At 43.3% G+C, this 24,545-nt stretch overlaps 1 protein-coding gene across 2 annotated transcripts in view; it reads left to right on the top strand.

The window, feature by feature from the left end:
- Positions 1 to 24,545, top strand: part of Eif2ak3 (eukaryotic translation initiation factor 2 alpha kinase 3) — an 85,890-nt gene that overhangs the window by 56,986 nt on the left and 4,359 nt on the right. For both annotated transcript variants that reach the window (XM_004660561.2, XM_045152832.1), the window contains 6 exons: positions 226 to 348; positions 4,998 to 5,147; positions 9,048 to 9,831; positions 15,996 to 16,163; positions 23,333 to 23,434; positions 24,423 to 24,485. In XM_004660561.2, the coding sequence (XP_004660618.2) occupies positions 226 to 348; positions 4,998 to 5,147; positions 9,048 to 9,831; positions 15,996 to 16,163; positions 23,333 to 23,434; positions 24,423 to 24,485 (1,390 nt within the window). The remainder of the gene's footprint in view (positions 1 to 225; positions 349 to 4,997; positions 5,148 to 9,047; positions 9,832 to 15,995; positions 16,164 to 23,332; positions 23,435 to 24,422; positions 24,486 to 24,545) is intronic.

The raw sequence follows: 24,545 nt of genomic DNA on the forward strand, positions 1-24,545 counted from the left end.
CTTCAAAGCTTTATTTCCCCTATGAAATTTATAAAGATATTTCATTTATAGATACAGAAGAACTAAGAATACTAGTAGTAAGACAATCTGTGCTCTTCATTACCAAGTGCTGGGGGTTTAGTGAGTTGGTTTATATTTGTTTTTTAATGTGAAATTGAACCTTCTTAAAATCTTACTGAATTATTCTAAAATAATTTAAAAATTTTTGCCTATTTTTTTTTTAAGCTATCTAACAGATTTTGAGCCAATTCAGTGCCTGGGTCGTGGTGGCTTTGGAGTTGTGTTTGAAGCTAGAAATAAAGTCGATGACTGCAACTACGCTATCAAGAGGATCCGCCTCCCCAATCGGTAATGAACAGGTGTTGTAGTCAGGTTCACATTGCTGGTAGAAATCACCCAACCAAGAGGAGCTTGTGGGAAACAAAAAGGTTTATTTTGGCTTACAAGCTCAAGGGGGAAGCTCCATGTTGGCAAGGAAAAATGACAACATGAGCAGAGGGTGGACATCACCCCCTGGCCAACATAAGGTGGACCATAGCAACAGGAGAGTATGCCAAACACTGGCAAGGGGAAGCTGGCTATAACACCCATAAGCCCACCCCCAACAATATCCTGGAGGTGTTAATTCCCAAATCTCCATCAGCTAGGAACCTAGCATTCAGAACACCTAAGTTTATAGGGAACACCTGAATCAAACCACCACGTTCCACCCCTGACCCCCATAAACTGATATCCATACATGATATAAAATACAATGCATTCAGTATAATTTTAAAAGTCCCCATAGTTTTTTTTTTATCAATTCCAATGATACTCATACATCCTTATGGTCCAAGATCTTTTAACTGAGCCATAATGTCCCCCCCCCAAAAAAAAACCCCATAATGGCACAGAATAAACATTCACACTGCAAAAGATGGCAAAGAAAGATTCAGCCAGTACAAGATTTAAAACAACCAGGGCAAACATCAAACTCTGTAGCTCCCAGTCTGATGACTCTAACCAGCCACAAGTCTCTGGACTTCCAATTCCGCCCCTCCAGCTAGGCTACTCACAGTCCTGGAAAACTTCATTGGGGCCAACAGCTTTCCTCAGCAGCCATCTCGTGATCCTGGTATCTCCACTGGGTCTCCACTGCAATCCACGGTTCATCCTCATGGCTCCATCAGGTCTCCATGCAGGCAACCAGCAAACCTGCTTCACACTGCCCATGGCCATTCCCAAAACACAAGACATTGTTGCAAACTCAGTGACCCTCTTTTTCCTGCATTTCTTATACTCCACAATACCAGGTAGGGTGCCAATTTGTTAATCCAGGGGGGAATAAAGCAGACTTTGAAGAACAGGACACTCCTTGAGCACTCAGGACCGTTCAAAAGAGTCTACGATCTTCCTGTTGTTCCAGTGCAGGTCAGCTGGCCCAGTCTCAAAGGTTGTAATATCTCAATTGCAGCTGAAGGAAGAGTAGAAATCAAGAATGTTAGGAGGGCTGGAGAGTTGGAGCAGTGGTTAAGGTGCTTGCTTGCCAAATGACCTGGAGTTACATTCCCCAGTATCCTTGTAAAGCCAGATGCACAAGGTGGTGCATGCACCTGGAATTTGTTTGCAGCAGCTAGAGGCCATGGCAGTCTATGCTTTCTGTCTATATTTCACCATTCTCTCTGCCTATCTCTCTCTACTTGCAAATAAATAAATGAAAATATTTGGGGAAAAAAAAGAGAGCTGGAGAGATGACGTAGAGGTTAAGGTGCTTGCCAGCAAAACCAATGGACCCTGGTTGGATTCCCCAGTACCCACAATAAGCCAGATGCACAAGATAGCACATATGTCTGGAGTTTGTTTGCAGAGGCTGGAGGCCCTGGCGTGCTCATATTCTCTCTATCAAATGAATTTTTTTTAAAGATGATGTTAGGAAATGGCGTTACAGCACTTCAGTCCTAAGAGGCGTGAATATAAAGAATTGAAAAAGAGGGACCAATAGAATTTGGTGATTGAATATAGGGACCTAGGGATTGGAGAATTTAAAAACGCACCTCAGGCTGGCATGGTGGCACATGTCTTTAGTTCTAATCAGAGGTAGGAGGATCAATGTGAGTTTGAGGCCAGCCTGAAACTACATAGTGAATTCCATGTCAGCCTGGGCTAGAGTGAGACCCTGCCTGAAAAACACAAACAATGGAAGCCTGGTGTGGTGGTATACGCCTTTAATCCCAGCACTTGGGAGGCAGAGGTAGGAGAATTGCCCTGAGTTCAAGGCCACCCTGAGGCTGAATAGTGAATTCCAGCTCAGCCTGGGCTGGGGTGAGACCCTACCTTGAAAAACCAAAAAAAAAAAAATGTTTGTATATATCAGGTGTGGTGGCACATGCCTTTAATCCCAGCCTTCAGGAGGCAGAGGTAGGAAGGTTGTCACAAGTTGGAGGTCACCCTGAAACTACTTATTGAATTCCAAGTCAGCCTAGGCTAGACCCTACCTCAAAAACAAGCAAACAAACAAAAGTGTGTGTGAGCCAGGTGTGGTGGTGCACACCTTTAATCCCAGTACTTGGGAGGCAAAAGAGGTAGGTGGATTGCCATGAGTTTGAGATCACCATGGGACTACATAGTGAATTCCAGGTCAGTCTGGGCTACACCCTACCTCAAAAATAAACAAATAAATAAATAAAATAAAAATGGTTGTGTTTGGATACTTGTATCAGATATTATGAATATGGCTTATTCTAGTGAGTGTGCTGAAGCACTCCAGGTGACAGGGAGGTAGAGCTACATTTGTATGTGAATAGATTTTATAAAAATTTTAAAAATATTTTTATTTATTTATTAATTTATTTATTTGCAAGCAGAGAGAGATGGAGAGGAGGGAGACAGGGTGTGCTGGGGCCTCCAACCACTGCAAATGAACTCCAGTTGCATGCACAACTTTGTGCATCTATCTTTACATAGGTATTGGGGAATCGAACTCAGGTCATTAGCCTTTGCAGGCAAGCACCTTAACTACTTCTAAAGCCATTTCTCTAGCCCTTAGATTTCTATGTTTTGCATACATATATACACATTTATATTTTGGGGTACATTTTTATGGTTGGTTCATATTGTATACAAATGTCTACTTTAGTATTTATCATGCAAGGCCAGCTTTGCTGAGGCAACCACACAGCTCTCCAGCAAGCATGACATCTGCAAAGCACCTAGCAGCACTGAGGCCCTCCCTCAGATGCTTCTCCCAACACTCTACCATTACAAGTGTTTGGGATTGTGGCGTTTGTACCATTTGGGGTGGTCTCTCTGTTTCATCCCAAGCTGGAATGCTGAGCTGCCTTCTGAACTACTCACTCACCCCTATTTCCCCTCCCATTAACCAACAAACATTTAAAAGTCCATAGGAATTCCTGTTGAATTAAGGAACCTTTACTGGACTGGAGAGATGGCACAGTGGTTAAGGGTACTTCCTTACTAAGCCTGATGGCCTGGTTCAATTCCCTAGTACCTATGTAAATCCAGATACACATGGTGTATGTATCTGGAGTTTGTTTGCAGTGGTAGAAAATTAAAGCCATCTCTCCAGCCCCCAAAATATTTTTAAGGCTTTATTTAGATGAGGTTTGTAGCAGTTATTTTCAAATGAATACTAAAGCACATGTAATTTTTTTTTTTAATGAGAGAGAGAGAATTGGCATGTAAGGGCCTAATCTAAAATTGCGGTTGAACTCCAATCACATGCTTTACTTTGTGTGTGTCACTTTGTGTGTCTGGCTTACATGGGATCTTGGGAGTCAATCATGGGTCCTTAGCCTTCACAGCCAAGTACATTAACCACTAAGCCATCTTTCCAGCCCCAACCACATGTGTTTTTGTTTGTTTGTTTTTTGTGGTAGGGTCTTACTCTAGCTCACACTAACCTGGAATTCACTATGTAGTCTCAGAGTGGCCTTGAACTCATGGTGATCCTCCTATGTCTGCCTCCTGAGTGCTGGGATAAAAGGCATGCACCAAAATACATGTATGTTTAATGCAATAATTTTCTTTTTATTTCAGAGAGAGAGCTGCCAGGGCCTCCAGCCACTGTAAATAAACTCCAGATGCATGTGCCATCTTGTGCATCTGGCTTATGTGGGACCTAGAGAATTGATCCTAGGTCCTTAGCCTTCGCAGGCAAGCGCCTTAACCACTCACTAAGTCACTCACTAGCTCCTTAATGCAATAGTTTTCTATTTATCTTTTTAGCATTATATCTGAGGCTAATTCATCTGGTTTTAATTTTTAATTAAATTTTATTTATTTGATAGAGAGGGAAAAAGAGGCAGATAGGTAGAATGGGCACACCAGGGCCCCCAGCCACTGCAAATGAACTCCAGATGCATGCATCACCTTGTGCATCTGACTTACTTGGGTCCTGGAGAATTGAACCTGGGTCTTTAGCTTAGCAGGCAAGTGCCTTAACCACTAAGCCATTTCTCTAGCCCTGTCTTTAATTTCCTTTCAAAAAAAATTTTTTTTTACTTTTATTTATTTATTTATTTGAGAGCAACAGAGAGAGAAAGAAGCAGATAGAGAGCGAGCGAGAATGGGCATGCCAAGGCCTCCAGCCACTGCAAACAAACTCCAGATGCATGTACCCCCTTGTGCATCTACCACAGGTCCTGGGGATTCGAGCCTCAAACTGGGGTCCTTGGGCTTCACAGGCAAGCACTTAACCACTAAGCCAGTTCTCCAGCCCCTGTTTTTAATTTTCAATTGGCGAGAAACTTCTGATACATTGTTTTTTCTGGGTTTTTTTGTTTGTTTTTTCCTTCCAAGGTAGGGTTTCACTCTAGCTCAGGCTGACCTGGAATTCACTAGGTAGTCTCAGGGTAGCCTTGAACTCATAGTGATCCTCCTACCTCTGCCTCCTTAGTGCTGGGATTAAAGGCATGCGCTGGCCCTGTTTCTTCTGTTTTTACTGTTGGACATGATTACTTCTTCAGAAATAGACAACCTTCTTATTTTCTCTGTTTCAGGGAGCTGGCTCGGGAAAAGGTAATGCGAGAAGTCAAAGCCTTGGCCAAGCTGGAGCACCCAGGCATTGTTAGGTATTTCAACGCCTGGCTGGAAGCACCACCAGAGAAGTGGCAAGAAAAGATGGATGAAATTTGGCTGAAAGATGAAAGGTACCATCATCACACAAAGACTTAAAAGCCAGTATTTCCTTTTAGCCTAGGTTTTTCCTGTTGTGAATGTGTCATTAAAGTAACTTTAGAAAAAAAAAAATTTTTTTTTAAAGAAAAAGAAGAGCAGACTTCCATTCTATATTATCCTCTTTTGGAAAGTTCTCTAGCCATCTGTTAAATGAGATTTGCTTTAGGTTTTTGAAAAAATAATTTTATTTCCATTATTAATGATGCTCTATGAATTGTGATTGAGGGATTCATCATGGCCTTTCTCAGTTTGAGGATCTGTCTGCTTCTTTTTTTTTTTTTTTGGTTTTACGAGGTAGGGTCTCACTCTGGTCCAGGCTGACCTGGAATTAACTCTGTAGTCTCAGGGTGGCCTTGAACTCATGGTGATCCTCCTACCTCTGCCTCCCGAGTGCTGGGATTAAAGGCGTGTGCCACCACGCCCACGCCCAGCTTGCTTCTTTTTATATTAATTCTGTTTTCATGAAGTTTTGCGCTAGATAGTTAACAACTCCCATTTAAATCATTTTAAACTGTTTTCAGGTTTTTTTTTAATACATAAATTCAGATCTGCTGAAGACATTTGCCATGTTAACTATGGTGTGTTATAGGAAGGAAAGCCCTTTCAAAATGGCTGTTGAAGGACCGGGGATGTGGTTCAGTCGGTAGAGTGCTTGCCTAGCATGCGCAAAGCCCTGGGTTTCATCCCCAGGATCTCACATAAACCAACCGTGCTGGCACACACCTATAATCCCAGCATTCAAGAAATAGAAGCAAGAGAATCAGAAGTTCAAGGTCCTCCTCAGGTTCATAGCAAGTTTGAGGCCAATCTGGGATGCATGAGATCCTGTTTCCAAAAAGAACCACAGAAGGCTGGGGGAGGGAGGTAGCTGAGTAGGCAAGGTGCTTCCTCCATAAACATGAGGACCTGGGTTTGGCTCTGTAGCACCTATGTAAAAACTGTATACATCCCAGTGCTCTAGAAGCAGAGGTAGAAAGATTGCTGTGAGTTCAAGGCTAGACTGGGACTACTAGAGTTCCACATCAGCCTGGGTTACAGTGAGACCCTACCTTCCGGGGGGCGGGAGGGGGAGCTGGCCACATCCCTGTGATCCCAGTTATTGGGAGGCACAGACAGGAGGATAACTAGGCTTAGTGTCTAACTAGTATAGCAGAATTGGTAAACTTCAGGGCCAACAAGAGACTCTATCTCAAAAAACTAAAAAAATAGCTAGGTGTGGTGGCACACAACTTTAATCCCAGCACTAGGGAGGCAGAGGTACAAGGATTGCTGTGAGTTTGAGGCCACCCTGAGACTACATAGTGAATTCTAGGTCAGCCTGAGCTAGAGTGAAACCCTACCAGGAAAAAAAAAAAATTAAAAAAAAAAAAAAAAAAAAAAAACGTCAAAAAATAAGGTGGAGAGGCTGGGCGTGGTGGCACAAGTCTTTAATCCAGCACTTGGGATGCAGAAGTAGATGGATTGGCATGAGTTCGAGGCCACCCTGAGACTGCCTAGTGCTAGAATGAGACTCTACCTCGAAAAACAAAACAAAACCTGCTAATGAAGGCAAAAGAAGCAGTGTGCAGATAGACTCCCACAGAACTGGAGAAAAACTGCACACCATTAGGTCCCTGGAGGTATCTTGTTATGATGATGCTTGTAGACTCAAGGACCAAGGGGAGTGACCATCGTCTCAAGACCCAGTAAGCAGCTGTAATTGCACAGGGGCTTTAGAATCATCACCACTGAGGAATTCTACTTATGGTGTTCCTTTAGTTCTTTGTGACCTGCACAGAAGGCTGCTGTGGTAGGCAGTCTCAGGTAATTATTTCAAGTATAAAACTGCTTTCAAATAAAGATTCAGGAAGAAATGGATGGGATAACATGTTTTTTGGTCTTTCTTAGTGTAGCAGTCAGGTCCATATTGCTGGTAGAAATCACCCAACCAAGAGCAGCTTGTGGGAAAAAGAGGTTTATTTTGGCTTACAGGCTTGAGGGGAAACTCCACAATGGCAGGGGAAAACGATGGCATGAGCAGAGGGTGGACATCACCCCCTGGCTAACATAAGGTAGACAATAACAACAGGAGAGTGTGCCAAACACTGGCATGGGGAAACTGGCTATAACACCCATAAGCCCACCCCCAACAATAAACTAGCTCCAGGAGGCTTTAATTTCCAATTGCCATCAGCTGGGGAACCTAACATCCAGAACACCTAAGTTTATGGGGGACACCTGAATCAAACCACCATATTCCGCCCTTGGCCCCCATAAACTGATATCTATACATGGTGTAAAATACAATGCATTCAGTCCAACTTTGAAAATCCCCATACTGTTTATCAATCCCAGTGATGTTCATACATCCCCATAGTCTAAGGTCTTTTAACTGAGCCATAATACCAAAAAATAACCTCAAAAAACCCATAATGGCACAGAATAAACATTCACACTGCAAAAGATGGCATTGGGCATAGCAAAGAAATATTCAAGCAATACATGATTTAAACAGGGCAAATACCAAACTCTGTAGCTCCAAGTCCAACAATTCTAGTTAGTGACAAATCTCCAAGTCTGATAACTCTAACCAGCAACAAGTCTCTGGACTTACGATTCCGCCCCTCCAGCTAGGCTTACTCACAGTCCTAGAAAACTTCATCGGAGCCAACAACTTTCCTTAGCAGCCATCTCGTGGTCCTGGCATCTCCACTGGGTCTCCACTGCAATCCATGGTTCATCCTCATGGCTCCATCGGGTCTCTCTGCAGGTATCCAGCAAACCTGCTTCACACTACCCATGGCCATTTCAAAAACACAAGATCTTGTTGCAAATTCAGTGACCCTCTTTCCAGCATTTTTTATACTCCACAATACCACGTAGGGTGCCAATTTGTTAATCCAGGGGGGAATAAAGCAGACTTTGAAGAACAGGACACTCCTTGAGCACTCAGGACCCTTCAAAAGAGTCCAGTCTGCATTCTTCCTGTTGCTCCAGTGCAGGTCAGCTGGCCCAGTCTCAAAGTTTGTAATCTCTCAGTTGCAGCTGAATGGGCAGCAGTTCACCCAAAGATTTTTTTTTTTTTTTTCTGTGCCATATCCCTCTGCTCATACCAGTTCATTTCTATGCAAAGGAACCCTGCACAACTTCTCAGGACCCAGGCATAACAGCAAGCTTCCCACACAAACTGCTAGCCCAGTCCAAGTAATGCTCTTCCTCACCCTCATAAGCCAAACCTCATAGTCCATAGTTCTTGTTGCATTCAGGTCTTTCAACTCTGACCAGAATAGTCCATCAGCACTGCAAGGCGTCTCTTAGGCCAAGGTTTCAAATTCTTCCACATTCCTCTTCAAAGTCAGCTCCAAAAGGCCAAAGCCACACAATCAGGTGTCTAGCAGTAATCCCACTCCTTGGTACCACTTTACTGTTGCAGTCAGATTCATAATGCTGGTAGAAATCAGTTTGTGGGAAAAAGAAATTTATTTTGGCTTACAGGCTCGAGGGGAAGCTCCACTATGGCAAGGGAAAATGATGGCATGAGCATAGGGTGGACATCACCCCCTGGCCAGCATAAGGTGGATAATAGCAACAGGAGAGTGTGCCACATACTGGCAAGGGGAAACACCCATAAGACCACCCCCAACAGTATGCCACCTCCAGGAGGCTTTAGTTTCCAATTGCCATCAGCTGGGAAACAGCATCCAGAACACCTAAGTTTATGGGGGACACCTGAATCAAACCACCACACTTAGCATGTTGTATCTAATTTGTATGTTGTTCTGCTTATTATTTGTATTTTCTTTATAATGAATCATTTTCAACAAAGAATGCATGTCAGATTACATGATCAGTGTATATATGCTCTCAACCCTTTATGTTTCTCCTACTTTCAGCACAGACTGGCCTCTCAGCTCTCCTAGCCCAGTGGAGGCGCCATCTGTTAAAATTCGCAGAATGGATCCTTATTCTGTAAAAGAACATATTGAAATCATAGCTCCTTCACCTCAAGGAAGTAGATCTTTTTCAGTGGGAATTTCCTGTGGCCAGACAAGTTCATCCGAGAGCCAGTTCTCTCCACTGGAATTCTCCAGAACAGACCATGGGGACGGCAGTGGCTCAGTGGATGCATCACACAAGCTTCAGGACAGTTGCCTGACAGAGTACGATGTGGAAGAAGATGGTACTATGGATGGCAAGGATAAGGGACACTCCTTTGAACTTTGTCCTTCTGAAGCATCACCCAATATCAGGTCAAGGGAGAGAACTTCCTCTTCCATTGTGTTTGAAGACTCTGGCTGTGACAATGCATCCAGTAAAGAAGAGCCCAAAACTAACGGACTGCACAATGGCAACCATTATGCTAACAAGCTAGCTGATTTCAAGTACTCCAGCAGCCTGTCTTCCTCTGAAGCCACTTTGTCTATTTCTCCTCCAAGACCAACCACTTTAAGTTTAGATCTCACTAAGAACACTACGGAGCAGCTGCAGCCCAGCTCACCAAAGGTCTATCTGTACATTCAGATGCAGCTGTGCAGAAAGGAGAACCTCAAAGACTGGATGAACCGTCGGTGCACCATCGAGGAGAGACAGCAGAGCGTGTGTCTGCACATCTTCCTGCAGATTGCAGAGGCGGTGGAGTTTCTGCACAGTAAAGGACTCATGCACAGGGACCTCAAGGTCTGTAATTGTCGAGCATCACGTCAGGGTTGCAGTCTGATGGTTTGGGGTTACAAGCAGTACTGGCAGTGCTTGTCAGTTTTTCCTGAGGCCCCTTTCAGAGTGGAGGAAAGGAAAGGCATCGAAGCAGAGGTCGGAGGAGGTAACATGAAAAGGCCTGCTGCAGGAAGAAGTCATGAGTGAGGAAGTGTCAGACAAACCATATGCTCTCCTCTACAGCATGCTTTTATTTATTTAACGGTACCAAGTGATCCCATAGTCCTGATGAGGAAAAGGAAAAAGGCGGGGTTCTGTATCTAAAAATCCACCATAAGCAGCAGTAATACTACACTCTTTTTATGGTTTTGAATAACCCTGGCACAGGTCCCCCAGAGCCCTGTAGTAGCAGACAGCTTCAGGTTCACTGAGATGAACTTCCAGACTAGGCACAGTTACGGAGGAAGGGATATTTATTGAAGCCTACAGATCCAGGGGAAGTTCCATAAATGGCAGAAGAAGCTGGCCTGCCTTCACAGGACCAAGCAGAGAGAGAGAAGCACAAGCCTAAAGCCACACAGCACAGCACACGTCAGGAACTCCTGCTAGACACACTTTGCATATCTTTAGATTGAAATCTGAAACCCACCACCACACCATATGATCTACCCAGTGATACTGCCTCTAGCCAGGTGGCTAAAGAATGCAAACTACAAACAAAGAACTGAATATATTGGGGGCCATCTATTTAAACTACCTCAGCGGGGTTCTGTATCTAAAAATCCACCATAAGCAGCAGTAATACCACACTCTTTCTGTGGCTTTGAATAATCCTGGCACAAGTCCCCTAGAGCCCTGCAATAGATAGATGGTGACAGAGACCCACGTGGAAGGAGAGGTGAGTTTTCTCACTGGGAAGCTCTGGATTGGGGCAGCAGATCTCCACACCTTTTCCTTACTTCTGGCCTGTTTGGGCTTTGGAACAGAAGCTGAATAGAGCAAGGTAGCAAACTGTTAATCCTGTTTTCACTGTCTACATTATTGAATAGTGTAGTGATGCACTATGTTGAATTGCCTAATGCTCTCACTAAAATGATTTCCCTGGGAGGAGTAGCACATAACCCTAATCCCAGCTCTCGGGAGGCTTACAGCAACTTCAAGGCCATGCTCGAACTATATACTTGAACTACTGGGCTACATAATGAGTTCCAGACCACCTTGGGTTACCTAGGGAGAGTTTGTCTCAAACAAAAACAAAACAAGGGCTGGAGAGATGGCTCAGCAGTTAACTTGTCTGCAAAGCTTAAGGACTCAGGTTCAGTTCCCCAGGACCTACATAAAGCCAGGTGCACAAAGTGGCTCATGCATCTGGAGTTTATTTGCAGTGGCTAGAGGCCCTGGCACACCCATTCTCTCTCTCTCACTCTCCTTTCTGTCTGTCTCTCTTTGCAAATAAATAAAAATTTAAAAAAAAAAAAAAAAAAGAAGCTACCTAAAGGGGGCTGGAGAGATAGATCAGCAGTTAAAGGCACTTGCTTGCAAAGGCTGATGGCCAGCACTCAATGCAGAAAGTGGTGCGTGCATCTGGAGTTTGTTTGCAGAGGCAGGAGGCCCTGGCGTGCTCATGCTCACTCTCTCCATCCCTGTCTCTGTGTGTCTCTCAGATAAATAATAGATTTTAAAGACCTGAAATACCACAAGAATTCCCATAATACTTATTTGTTTACATAATTTCTAACATATTCCATGTGTTCATTAGACAGCCAGTAGAAGTGTATTAAATGTATAAATATTTTCCTGATGAACGTAACATAAATGGTTGACAGATTTGAGTTCATTTTAAGTATTTTTGGTCTTATTTTGTGTAACTATAAACATTTTCTTCAGATGCCAAAATGATAAGTTACTTTCTTCTACAATCATCAGTAGATTTATTTAAAATTTTTATTTATTTGCAAGCAGAGAAAGATAGAACAAGTGTGCTAGGGCCTTTAGCCACTGCAAACAAACTCCAGATACATGTACCCTTTGTGTATCTGTCTTTATGTGGGTATTGGGTAATCAAACCAAGGTCATAAGGTTTACAGGCAAGCATCTCAACCATTAAGCCATCTCTCCAGTCCATCAGTAGGTTTCTAAATTCTTGAGTATGTTTTAAGAGTTTTGGTGCTGGGCGATGTGGTGCACGCCTTTAATCCCAGTACTTGAGAGGCAGAGGTAGGACATCGCCATGAGTTCAAGGCCACTCTGAAACTACATAGTGAATTCCAGGTCATCCTGGGCTGGAACTAAGACCCTACCTCAAAAAAATCCAAAAAATCTGGGCATAGTGGTGCATGCTTTTAATCCCAGTACTTGGGAGACAGAGGTAGGAGGATGGATCACTGTGAGTTCAAGGCCACCCTGAGACTACATAGTGAATTCCAGGTCAGTCTGGGCTAAAGTGATCTTGAAAAAACAAATTCCCCAAAAAAAGAATATTTAAAAATAAATAAATATTAAACATTAATTTTAGGGATGGAGAGATGGCTTAGTGGTTAAGTGCTTGCCTGTGAAGCCTAAGGACCCTAGTTCAAAGCTTGATTCCCCAGGACCCACATAAGCCAGATGCACAAGGGGGCACATGCATCTGGAGTTCGTTTGCAGTGGCTGGAGGCCCTGGCACGTGCCCATTCTCCTTCCTCCCTCTCTCCCACTCTCCACCTCTGTCTCTCTCTTTATCTGCCTCTTTCTGTCTGTCATTCTCAAATAAATAAGAATAAACAAAAAAAATAATTTTAAAAAAGTTTTTTGGAGGGAGGTGGGTAATGGTAATAGGACTGGGGAGATGGCTTGATTGTTACAAGTGCCTAGTGTGAGCTGGGTGTGGTGGCACACACCTTTAATCCCAGCACTCTGGAGGCATAGGTAGGAGGATCATCATGAGTTTGAACCTACCCTGACACTACATAGTGAATTCCAATTCAGCCTGAGCTAGAGTGAAGCTCTACTTTGAAACAAACAACAACAACAACAACAACAACAAAAGTGCTTAGTGTGCAAGTATAACTACCTGAGCTGAGCTCTTCAAAACCCACAGGAAGCCAGACACCAAGTAGTGTGCACTGAAACCCCACACACCTGTATAAATGGGAGGTGGACTCAGGAGAGTCCAGGAGCTCATGGGCCAGCTAGTCATGTATTCATGGCAGTAAACAAGAAGAGTGACCCCAGGGCATGCACCCCATACATGCACACATACCACACACAAGAGAATAGGATGTAATTCCTATTTCCTAATATAATTGTTGTTTATATAAACACAGTGTACATACTTATGTGATTTTGATGCGGGTCCAAGCTGGTTACCATGGACTGTTCAAATGAAAAGTTCAGAGATGGGGGTTGGGGTAAAATGGCTTAGTGGTTAAAAGTACTTGCTTGCAAAGGCTGTTAGCCTTGGTTCAATTCCCCAGCCAGCCACGTAAAGCCAATGGGCATTCGTCTATAGTGGTAAGAGACCTTGGCGCATCCATACATATACACACGCACATGCAAATGTTTTTTAAAAATAAATTTTAGGGCTGGAGAGATGGTTCAACAATTAAGACACTTGTCTGCAAAGCCTAACAACCTGGGTTTGATTCCCTAGTAGCCATGTAAAGCCTGAAGCACAAAGTGGCACATGCATCTGGAGTTCTTTGCAGTGGCTAGAGGCCTCAGTTTTCCCATTCTCCCTCCTTCTATCCTTGCAAATAAGTAAATAAAAATAATTCTAAAATTGCTGGGCGTGGTGGCGCACGCCTTTAATCCCAGCACTCGGGAGGCAGAGGTAGGAGGATCGCCCTGAGTTCGAGGCCACCCTGAGACTACATAGTGAATTCCAGGTCAGCCTGAGCCAGAGTGAGACCCTACCTCGAAAAACCAAAAAAAAAAAAAAAAAAAAATCTAAAATTAAATTTTAGAAAACTTTAGAGATTAGTTATTTTTATAGTAATGGAGCGGACAATTTGTAGGAGAGACAAACACCTTTGAGCATGTGAGACTAAGCTGTTCTCGGTTGACTGGTAACTGTCTCACCTGGTGAAAAACAGCTAGCTGATGTACACGTTGCTCATGGACAGTTTGTTAAACCTTGTCGACTCTGTTGTATTTTCACCATGTTCTAGCCCAAGTCTTTGAGCTCAGGGTTAAGCCTTATAGGCTCTCTCCTCCTGTATTTTGGTCACATTTTGCCCTCAGCACTTCTGGTTCCTCCTTCTCCATCTTTCCTTTTTATCTTTTCTTCTTTACACCTCTCCAGGTTCCTCAGACACTCAGTGTCCTCTTAGCACCTGTGCTCCTCCTTGTCACACCGAGGTTCTATCCTTTGGTTACTGTGGTAGCAGAGACTGTGTCTACTTTGTTGTCACTTTGTTGCCTCAGTACAATGCCTCCCTTGGTCTAGAGCTAGATCATTTTTATTTCAGATTTTCTTTTGTTTGCAACCAAAAGCATTGCTACTGACTGTGCAGCTGAACTGTTGAGGATCCGGGTGAGAGCCTTGTCCCTGCTTCCCATCTCTTGTCTTTCCGCCAGCCTCTCTCCTCAGTCTCGGGAAGGCTGCCAGGGATCCTCTGGCCTAGAAAAGGTTCTCTTTGCCTAATTCCACTACTGGTCAGAAGTCTCGGTGCAGAGGCCTGGGTGTAGATGTAGTCTTTTTTTTTTCTTTCTATAAATGTTCTATTTTTTTTTTTTTTTTGGTTTTTTCGAGTTAGGGTCTCACTCTGGCTCAGGCTGACCTGGAATTCACTGTGTAGTCTCAGGGTGGCCTCGAACTCTCGGCGATCCTCCTACCTCTGCCTCCCGAGTGCTGGGATTAAAGGCATGCGCCACCACGCCCGGCTATAAATGTTCTATTTTTTTATTACTTATTTCTTTGAGAGAGTAAAAGAAGCAGAGAGAGCGAGAATATAGGCATGCCAGAGCTTCCAGCTGCTGCAAACAAACTCCAGACTCACGTGCCACCTTGTGCATCTGGCTTACGTGGGTTCAGGGAAATCAAACCTGGGTCCTTGGCTTTACAGGCAAGCACCTTAGCCGCTAAGCCATCTCTCCAGCCCAGATGTAGTCTTGAGAACACATGGAATTTAGAAGCAGCAGCATTTAAGAGTTCCATTTGTCCTTCATGGGTTGTTACCCCCTCAGACCAAGGCAGACCATCAGTGTATTTCAGTGTATCATCAGCTAATGATTGGCTATAATGAGTAAACTGTGGACTAAATGCTAGACATGAGAAGGAAGCTGAAGTCTGGCTTTTTAAAAAGAATATATTTTCATTTATTTTTATGTATTTATTTGAAAGCAACAGACAAAAAGAAAGAGGCATATAGATAGAATGGGCACACCAGGGCCTCCAGCCACTACAAACAAAGTACAGATGCATGTGCCACCTTGTGCATCTGGCTTACATGAGCTCTGGGGAATTGAGCCTCAAACCGGGGTCCTAAGGCTTCACAGGCAAGTGAAGTGCTTAACCTTTAAGCCATCTCCAGCCCTGAATCTGGCTTTTAATCGTAACTCTGCCCCTTACTAGCTGGGTAACCTTAGGCAATTTGACTAACTTCTGGGCCTCAAATGTACATCTGTAAAATGGGGGGACAGATAGTGCTCTCTTGAACGATTGTGTATGAGTCAGTAGTAGGAAACAGTGCTGGGCCCATCATAACTGCTGTGTACATATTTGCTATTGTCATTGTGATCATATAATTATTAAATCTTAGGTCATAAATGCAGAGAAAGTTTGACCAGCGAGAGTATATAGAAAAAGATTGAGGACTAAATATGCTGGGCCTTAAAGATTGTGGATTTCCCAGCACTCGGGAGGCAGAGGTAGGAGAATTGCCATGAGTTCAAGGTCACCCTGAGATGACAGAGTTAATTCCAGGTCAGCCTGGACCAGAGTGAGACCCTGCCTTGAAAAACCAAAAAAAAAAAAAAGAATGGATTTCTAAGGTTTCGGTAGATGGTCAATAAGTCCATCTCTTCTTTGCTACTCTTCCATTTTCTTTCTTTACTTATGTGGCATATTAAAAAAAGACAACTATATTTACTTTTGTATTAGTTCATTTTAAAAAAGAAATATACTTAGGGAAAACTAATTTCATTCCCTTAACTTTCTCTCTTTGTCTATACATACTTACTGTACTTTTCTCATTTATTTTTCCCAGCCTTCCAACATATTTTTTACAGTGGATGATGTGGTCAAGGTTGGGGACTTTGGACTGGTGACTGCAATGGACCAGGATGAAGAGGAGCAGATGGTTCTGACCCCAATGCCTGCTTATGCCACACACACAGGACAAGTAGGGACCAAGCTATACATGAGTCCAGAGCAGGTGAGTCTTTCAGACTTGTAGTTAGTGAGCTTGGCTACGCTAGGTGGCTCTAGTGAACCTCCTCCCACGTTCTCATCAGAATCCCCAGTGATTGGCCTGGGTTGGTCTCAGTTCAGATAGAGTGCTTTCTGAGCATACACAAGCGTGAGTTTGACCCCCAGCCCTGTATGAACCAGGAGTGGTGATGCATGCCTGTGATCCCATCACCCAGGACATAGCAGCAGGAGAATTAGGAGTTTAACATCATCCTTAGCTGCACATCAAAATTGAGGCCAGCCTGGGATACATGAGACACTCTTGAAAAAGTTTATTTTTTATTTTTATTTATTTGAGAGAGAGGGAGAGAATGAGTGCACCAGGGCCTCCAGCCACTGCAAATGAACTCCAGACAAATGCGCCAGCTTGTGCATCAGGCTTACGTGGGCCCTAGGGAATCAAACCTGGGTCCTTTGGCTTTGCAGGCAAGTGCCTTAGCCATTAAACCATCCCTCCAGCCATCAAAAGACATTTTTTTAATTAAAAAAGTTAAAAAATATCCAGTAATTTACAATATGGAAATTAAGGGAACTAGTCTGTGTGCCACAGGCAGCACGACTCGAGCTGGAACTAGGGATGGAATAAAGCACATGAAACTTGCCATGCGGCTGAGAGTGGTGGCGCCCGCCCTTAATCCCAGCCCTCAGGAGGCTGAGGTAGGAAGGCCATTGTGAGTTTGAGCCAGCCTGGGCTACAGAGTAAGTTCCAGCTCAACCTGGGTAGAGACCCTACCTTGAAAAAGAAAAGAAACATGTGATCTTCTGAATTGGCCTTACAACAAGAAGCTTAGAGAGTCAGACCTGGTGCCTCACACTTGTATTCCCAATACTCAAGAAGCCAAGGCAGAGGGATTACCATGAGTTTGAGACCAGCCTAGGCTAGAGTGAAGCCCTATCTCAAAAAAACAAAACAACAACAACAAAAAAAAAAAAAAATGAAAGAGGGGCCTGGAGAGATGGTTCAGTGGTTACATGTGTTTGCTTGCAAAACCTGATGGCCCAGGTTCAGTTGCCCAGCACCCACATAAAGTCAGATGCACAAGATGGTGCTTGTATCTGGAGTTTGTTTGCAGTGACAAGAGGCCCTGATGTACCCATTCTCATCCCCCCACCCACACACACACCTTTCTCCTTGCAAATAAATAATAAATAAAAGGACTGGAGAGATTGTTTAGCAGTTAAGGTAATTTGCCTACAAAGCCAAACAACCCCAGGCTTGATTCCCCAGTATCCACGTAAAGCCAGATGCACAAAGTAACACATGTATCTGGAGTTCTGGCTAGAGGCCCTGGTGCACCGATCCATCTTCTGTCCCTCTCTACTCGCAAATATATATGTGTGTGTGTGTGTGTGTGTGTGTGTGTGTGTGTGTGTGTGTGTGTGTGTATATGTATGTATGTATGTATGTATGTATGTATGTATGTGTATATATATACTTTTTTTTTTTTTTTGAATGAAAGAAACAGACTAACTGACTCAGAGGCTTTGAATGACACCTGCCCAAACATGAATCCAGCTTGTCCTGTGTGGACTGTATGGACACTATTTTCAGAGCTAGCTAGAGACAGAGATACTATATACTAAGCTGCTGTCAGTGAGATCTTTTCCCCTATGGAGACATGAATACATCTTCACCCCAGATGTGGCTCATAGCATGATAGCTCCAGTACCAGTTTGATGAACCAGTGATTTTATTGGCATTACTTACAGAGCATGGTAAGGGGTTGCTTACAGGAATGTGGAGACCCCAAAGCAGCTATAAGGCCAGGAAGTCTCATCCCATCTTGTATGATGTCATCCCCATGCCACTTAGGTGAAGCTTACTGTGACAGGATTCTCCTCAAGAATGCCCTTCCCTCAGCCTTGGTGGGAGGACTGACTTACCGAGCATGGCAGCCCCCGAGCAGTGGTGCCACAGAGAAGTCTCATTCCATCCTGGATGATGACCTCCCCTGTTCACCTACGCGGAGCTGTTTGTCCTAACCTTTTAAAACATAGCGGGGTGCGGTGGCCCACGCCTTTAATCCCAGCACTTGGGAGGCAGAGGTAGGAGGATCGCCATGAGTTCAAAGCCACCCTGAGACTACATAGTGAATTCTAGTCAGCCTTGGCTACAGTGAAACCCTGTCTTGAAGAACCAAAACCAAAATGTGTGTGTGTGTGTGTGTGTGTGTGTGTGAGAGAGAGAGAGAGAGAGAGAGAGAGAGAATGGGAATGGGCATGCCAGGATCTCTTGGCACTGCATACAAAACTCCAGATGCATGTGTCACCTTGTGCATCTGGCTTTACCTGGGTACTGGGATATTGAAACCAAGTCATCAGGCTTTGCCATCAAGTGCCTGTAACCACTGAACCTATCTCTCTAGCCCAACCTTTTACCCTCTATACACTCTCCTACTAAGTCCATGAAACATTGGTACCTCATTATATACACCTGGCACAGGAGATGCCTGAGGTCTCAGGCAGGGGTCTCATGACCCTTCCTATATACTCTTCCTTCAATGGGGGAATGTCAACAGGCCCAATCACAAGAGCATCTCATAACTTGTCCCAGCTACTTATTATTTATTTATTTAAGAGGGAGGGAAACAGATAGAAAAGAAAGGGCTGGAGAGATGGCTTAGTGGTTAAGCGCTTGCCTGTGAAGCCTAAGGACCCCAGTTCGAGGCTTGATTCCCCCAGCACCCACGTTAGCCAGATGCACAAGGGTGCACACACATCTGGAGTTCGTTTGCAGTGGCTGGAAGCCCTGGTGCACCCATTCTCTCCCTCTCTCTCTCTCTCTCTCTCTCTCTGCCTTCTCTTCTCTCTCTGTCGCTTTCAAATAAATAAATAAAACTTTTAAAAATTTTCAAAATTAAAAAAAAAAGAGAGAGAATATAGGTGCTCCACAGCCTGTAGCCACTGCAGATGAATTCCAGACACATGCACCACCTTGTGCATCTGGCTTACATAGGTGCTGAGGATGTGCACAAAGTGCCGTAAGTGCTAAGTTGTCTTTCCAGCCTCATCTGCTCTTGGTAAAGCTGGCAGTAGTTGTTTACAGCTTTCAGTGAAGTGAAGGAGTTTGCTATATAACAGCTGCCCTCTGTACTATGTATTTAAGGGGAAGAACACAACAAATTAGAAAGGACAGGGCTGGAGAGATGGCTCAGCAGTTAAAGGAGCTTGCAAATCCTGATGGCCCAGGTTCAAGTCCATAGTACCCACATAAAGCCAGATACACAAAGTGGAGTTAATTTGTGATGACAAGAGACCCTCATGAACCCATTAATCCTTTCTCTCTTTCTCTCCAAATTAATAAATAAAAACAAAAAAAAGTGCTGGGTGTGGTGGTGCACATCTTTCATTTAATCCCAGCACTTGGGAGGCATAGGTAGTAGGACCGCCTTGAGTTCAAGGCCACCCTGAGACTACATAGTGAATTCTCAGCCTGAGCTAGAGTGAAACCCTACCTTGAAAAAATAAAAAAAAAAAGAGAAGAATACAGTAGAGGTTTTAATTTTAGACTACTCTCATATATAACTTGATTATTTGCAACTAAGATATCCAAATTGGTTTAAATACAAAAAGAGGGATGGAGTATTGATCAGTGGTAGTGTGCATGAGGCCCCTAGATTGAATCCTCAGTATATGAAAGAAGGTGAAAGACAGAGACAGAAGCGTGAGAGGCAGACAGAATGACTTAGATCTTTTGGCCTAAGTAATTGAACTGTCCTAACCAAATGATGTGGCTAGGACCTAGGCAGAGGGTTTTAAAAAAAAGTATAGAATATCAGAATACCGTAAGTACGTGTTTATAAGCGGTGGAAAAAAGACTAGATCTCAGGCTGGAGAGATGAGCCAGCAGCTAAAGGGACTTGCTTACAAAGCCTGATGGCCCAGGTTCAGTTCCCCAGTGCCCATGTAAAGCCAGATACACAAAGTGGCACCTGCATCTGGAGTTCATTTGTGGCAGGAGGCCTGGCACCCTGCCTCTTTTTGTCCCTCAGATAAATAAAAATACATTTTATAAAAGAAAGACTAACTCTCTATTAATAGTCATTGTTTCTTAATTGAGCACATCTCAGACTTGACTTAAGAAAAGGATTTTAGTGACTTTTTTTTTCTTTAGTGACATCATAATTATGTAAGGGGTTAGAAGTAACTTGTTACATATTAGGTGAAACAAAGTAGAATGATTACTTCTATCTGGATGCATCCAGTGAAGGGCTCACTGCCTAGAAAAGTGTCTGTCAGTGCTGGTTAAAGTAGACGGCCCTGCTGCCACGCACCTCCCTACAAGTGTTATTCTTTTGATAACATTTTTAACTCTGAAGTTGGCTTTTCTCCCCTTCTAAATTATAAGCTATCAGGAGCTGAGGAGTTGGCCTAGCTGCTAAAGACACTTGCTTATAAAGTCTGCCAGAGCAGGGCTTCAATTCCCAATCTGCCCATATAAGCCAGATACAAGAAGTGGCACAAGTATCTGTCATTTTGCTCATTTGCAGTGGTAAAGGGCCCTAGCGTGCGTGCGCGCGCGCGCACACACACACACACACACACACACAAATTAAAATGGGAGCTGGTGAGATGGCTCAGCAGTTAAAGACACTTGTTTGAAAGCCTGACAGCCTGGATTCAAATCTCCAATACCCACATAAAGCCAAATGCACAAAGTCGCACATGGAGTTTGTTTGCAGTGGCAAAAGGCCCTGGTTTGCCCATCTCTGTCTCTTTTCTCCTTTAAAATAAACTAAAAAGCTGTCGAACGTGTTACCTGGCTATGTGACATGAAGGCAGAGTGAGAAGGAAGGAGAGCAGCAGGGGAGGGGGTGGGAGAGAACAACAACAAAGTGCATGAAAATGCCATCATGAAACTTTGCTAATTTAAATAAGAATTAGGTAGAAATAGTTATTTCTGTTAAGATCACAGGAAATCCACACATTTGATTTTATTTTTTTTAAATTTTGTTTATATTTATTTATTTGAGAACGACAGACAGAGAGAATGGGCACACCAGGGCCTCCAGCCACTATATGCGAACTCCAGATATGTGCCAACCTGTGCATCTGGCTTACATGGGTACTGGGGAATCGAACCTCGAGCTGGGGTTTTTAGGTTTCACAGGCACATGCTCAACCATTAAGCCATCTCTCCAGCCCCACATTTGATCTCTTTAAGCATTAATACATGCAAAAATTCCAACTGTGATAGCTCCAGATAACAGTATCTGTATGTATGAAAAGATACACGCATATGTGTGGAGGTGGATGAACTTCAGAGATGGAGAGACAGTCAGGTATGGGGCAGGAGGTCCTAGAACAATAGCAGGTGGTGGTGAGAGTCTGTTCTTAATCTTAATACCTAAAACCCTAAAACAGTACCTAGACTCCAGCCGATGTTAGTTCACAAGTGTTTGGTGGGTAAATGAATGTGAATACCAGTCAAAATTAAACACTGGAGAGACTTGGTCATTCTGTGACTCTGCTTTGCTCTGTGTGTGTGTGTGTGTGTCTTTGTGTCTGTGTGTTGGACGCAGACACTGCCATCTAAAAAGGAAAACAATTGATGATGCTGTTTTGAGCTTGTTAAAGAATACTAAAAATCTGGGCTAGAGAGATCACTTAGTAGCTAGGTGCTTGCCTGTAAAGCCAAAGGACCCAGGTGCAATTCCCCAGGACCCATGTAAGCCAGGTGCACATAGTGGCACATGCATCTGGAGTCCATTTACAGCAGCTAGAGTCCCTGTTGTGCCCATTCCGTCTGTCTGTCTTCAATCCCTCTCTGCTTGCAAATAAATAAAAAATAGTTATGTTTTGTTTTTTAAAAGTGCTCTCCAAAGTATTAGCAGAGGTTTGTTATTTCTATCTCTGTGTGGATGTGTCCTATATAAACAAAGCACATTTGTTTTGTTGGAAAACAAACTTGAGTTTGTTCCATAAAGTTTGGGTACAATTTTAAAATGTGAGCATCTCTTGCACTATTAGACATTCTTTTGGCAGCATAGTGGTCACTTGATTCAGCAGTTTTCTTAATGTCTTTTTTGGACATCAGAGTTTTTATAAATTTTGCTGTTGAGACTGTTTCTTGGGTACTGTACCCAAATCTCTATCACATTTCCATCTACCTTAGGGTGAGCAGAATTGGAAGGGACCATTGTGTGGGATTAAGCATATGCCCAGTTGCCCAAATGGGGTGTGCAGATGCCCTTTTCATGATACCCCTAGAAGCATTAGCATATTTTCTTTGACTCCTTCCCAAGCCACAGATAGTAGAGGCAAGTGCAGATTGCTCCAGTCACTTTAGAAGGGAAGAAGGTGACACACCTCATAAAGTCACTAGAACTTTCCACCAGGCCTGCATTGAAAGAACCAGTGAGGCCACACCTCTTGTCCCTATTCAAGCAATGCTGACTAAGCCATTTCCAAAGCCATCCCCTTTTTGGGCTCTTGACCAGATGCCAGGTTGCTAGCCTGAGGAAATGTTCACAAAGAAAAGGGCTTCAGGAGGTCGCTTTTAATGTGAGTGTGGCTTCCTTACTGGAGTTGTGATTCATGAGTCCATTTTAACAGTATTTATTGAGGGTCTTCTCTATACTTAGCCCAGGACTAAATGATGGGAAGACAAAAGCAGTAGTTTCTTCCCTCCTGGACTTGTGAAGAGTAAGAAATATACACATGAAAAATACAACTACGAATGCAAAGTAGTCTGCAATTAAGTAATGGAGGCCAACCAGCAGTTGATTAGTGGTTTGCTGTAATGAAGATTTTCTCATAGAAATGGCTGAATGCTTAGATTAGAAATGAGATAGTGTCTCTTTGAAAAACTTCACCTCAGGGGCAGTTGAGCAGCTTTTACTGGCTCCACAGTACAAGGCTCCTGGTTTCTGCCTTATTTCACTGATGCATATCTTGGCCATACCTGGGCTTTCCCTCTGTAATGCTGAGTAGTGTAATTACACCTGCCCCAGTGAATGAGAGGGAAAGAGGCTTGAGAGATTAACTCTTTGCTAACATATCACACACACCAAGAAATGGCTTAGTCATTCAGTAATGCTCTAAAATCAGTTATATTGCCTGTGTGTTAATGCTATATAAAATCAGTTTCACTACCTCTGCTAATTTTTAAAAATATTTTATATGATATTTCAGATTCATGGAAACAACTACTCTCATAAAGTGGACATTTTTTCTTTGGGCCTGATTCTGTTTGAACTGTTATATCCATTCAGCACTCAGATGGAACGAGTCAGGGTAAGTACACCCTTCCCAACACACACACTTCCAAAGGAAACAAAGATTGACAAAGAAAATAATCCAGTATTTACAAGCACTTTTAAGATGATCTCACTACTGTTAGTAGCAGCAAACTAGTTAACTAGAAGTGAAAAAGGTCATATGAACAACCCAGGAAGGTTTTTAGACTTTAGAACTCAAATGCAAACTCAGTTCCTTGATTTAGTATATGTTGTCATAAAAGCTGGGAAAATGGCTCAGCAATGAAAGGAGCTGCTTGTAAAGTCATCATGCTTGAATAATATTTGTACCAGTGCCTTTGTGGTATGTGCAAGTCCAGGGGACTGCAGAGTGACGGGAGTGGGGGAAGGCAGTGGTGGTGGCAGTTGAACAGAGCAGACTTCCGCAAGACAAGTGACCACACATGTACACACGTAACAGCTGGCAAATTACACATGGCTCGTTGTGTTTTTTCTGGGTAAATGGCAATCACTGCTCTTAAATCAGTGCTGAAGATCTTTTAGGAGTAAATGTGTCACATGTTCCCCCATCCTTCACAAATGGTTAATCTCAATTCCTCCAGTTTTCCCTGGAACTTGCTATTCTGTTTCTAAAATTCATGCTTTTATTACATGTCTTCATTTATCCTAGTTTTAGCTCTGTCTTGTGACTTCTGACCTTGGTAGATGATAATGAGTTTTCATGTAACACCAAAGGCTCCTTACCTTCTAAGTGGAAGGAGCTACCAAATGTTCTGAACAAAAAATGGAGAAAACAAAAAGTACTGTAACATTAAATGTAAGGGCTATAAAAGCTTCCAGAAAGGAAAGTAAAACAGGCCCAACCTGAGTACAGAATGACATCAGGGTATATGGAATTACACATGCATGAAAGAGTGCTATCAAGAACGTGAGAAGTGGGCTGGGTGTAGGTAGGTGGCAGAGCACAAGAGAGCCAGTTGTCAAAATCAGCGTAAAGATTCAGCAGTACTTTTCTTTCCTTTCAGACCTTAACTGATGTAAGAAATCTCAAATTTCCACTACTGTTTACTCAGAAATATCCTTGTGAGGTACGTATAATTCTCATCCCTTACTTTAAGATCGCAGTTTGAATGGTCTCTAAGTAGAAC

Source organism: Jaculus jaculus, chromosome 6 (genome assembly GCF_020740685.1).
Source record: "Jaculus jaculus isolate mJacJac1 chromosome 6, mJacJac1.mat.Y.cur, whole genome shotgun sequence".
Lineage (NCBI taxonomy): Eukaryota > Metazoa > Chordata > Mammalia > Rodentia > Dipodidae > Jaculus > Jaculus jaculus.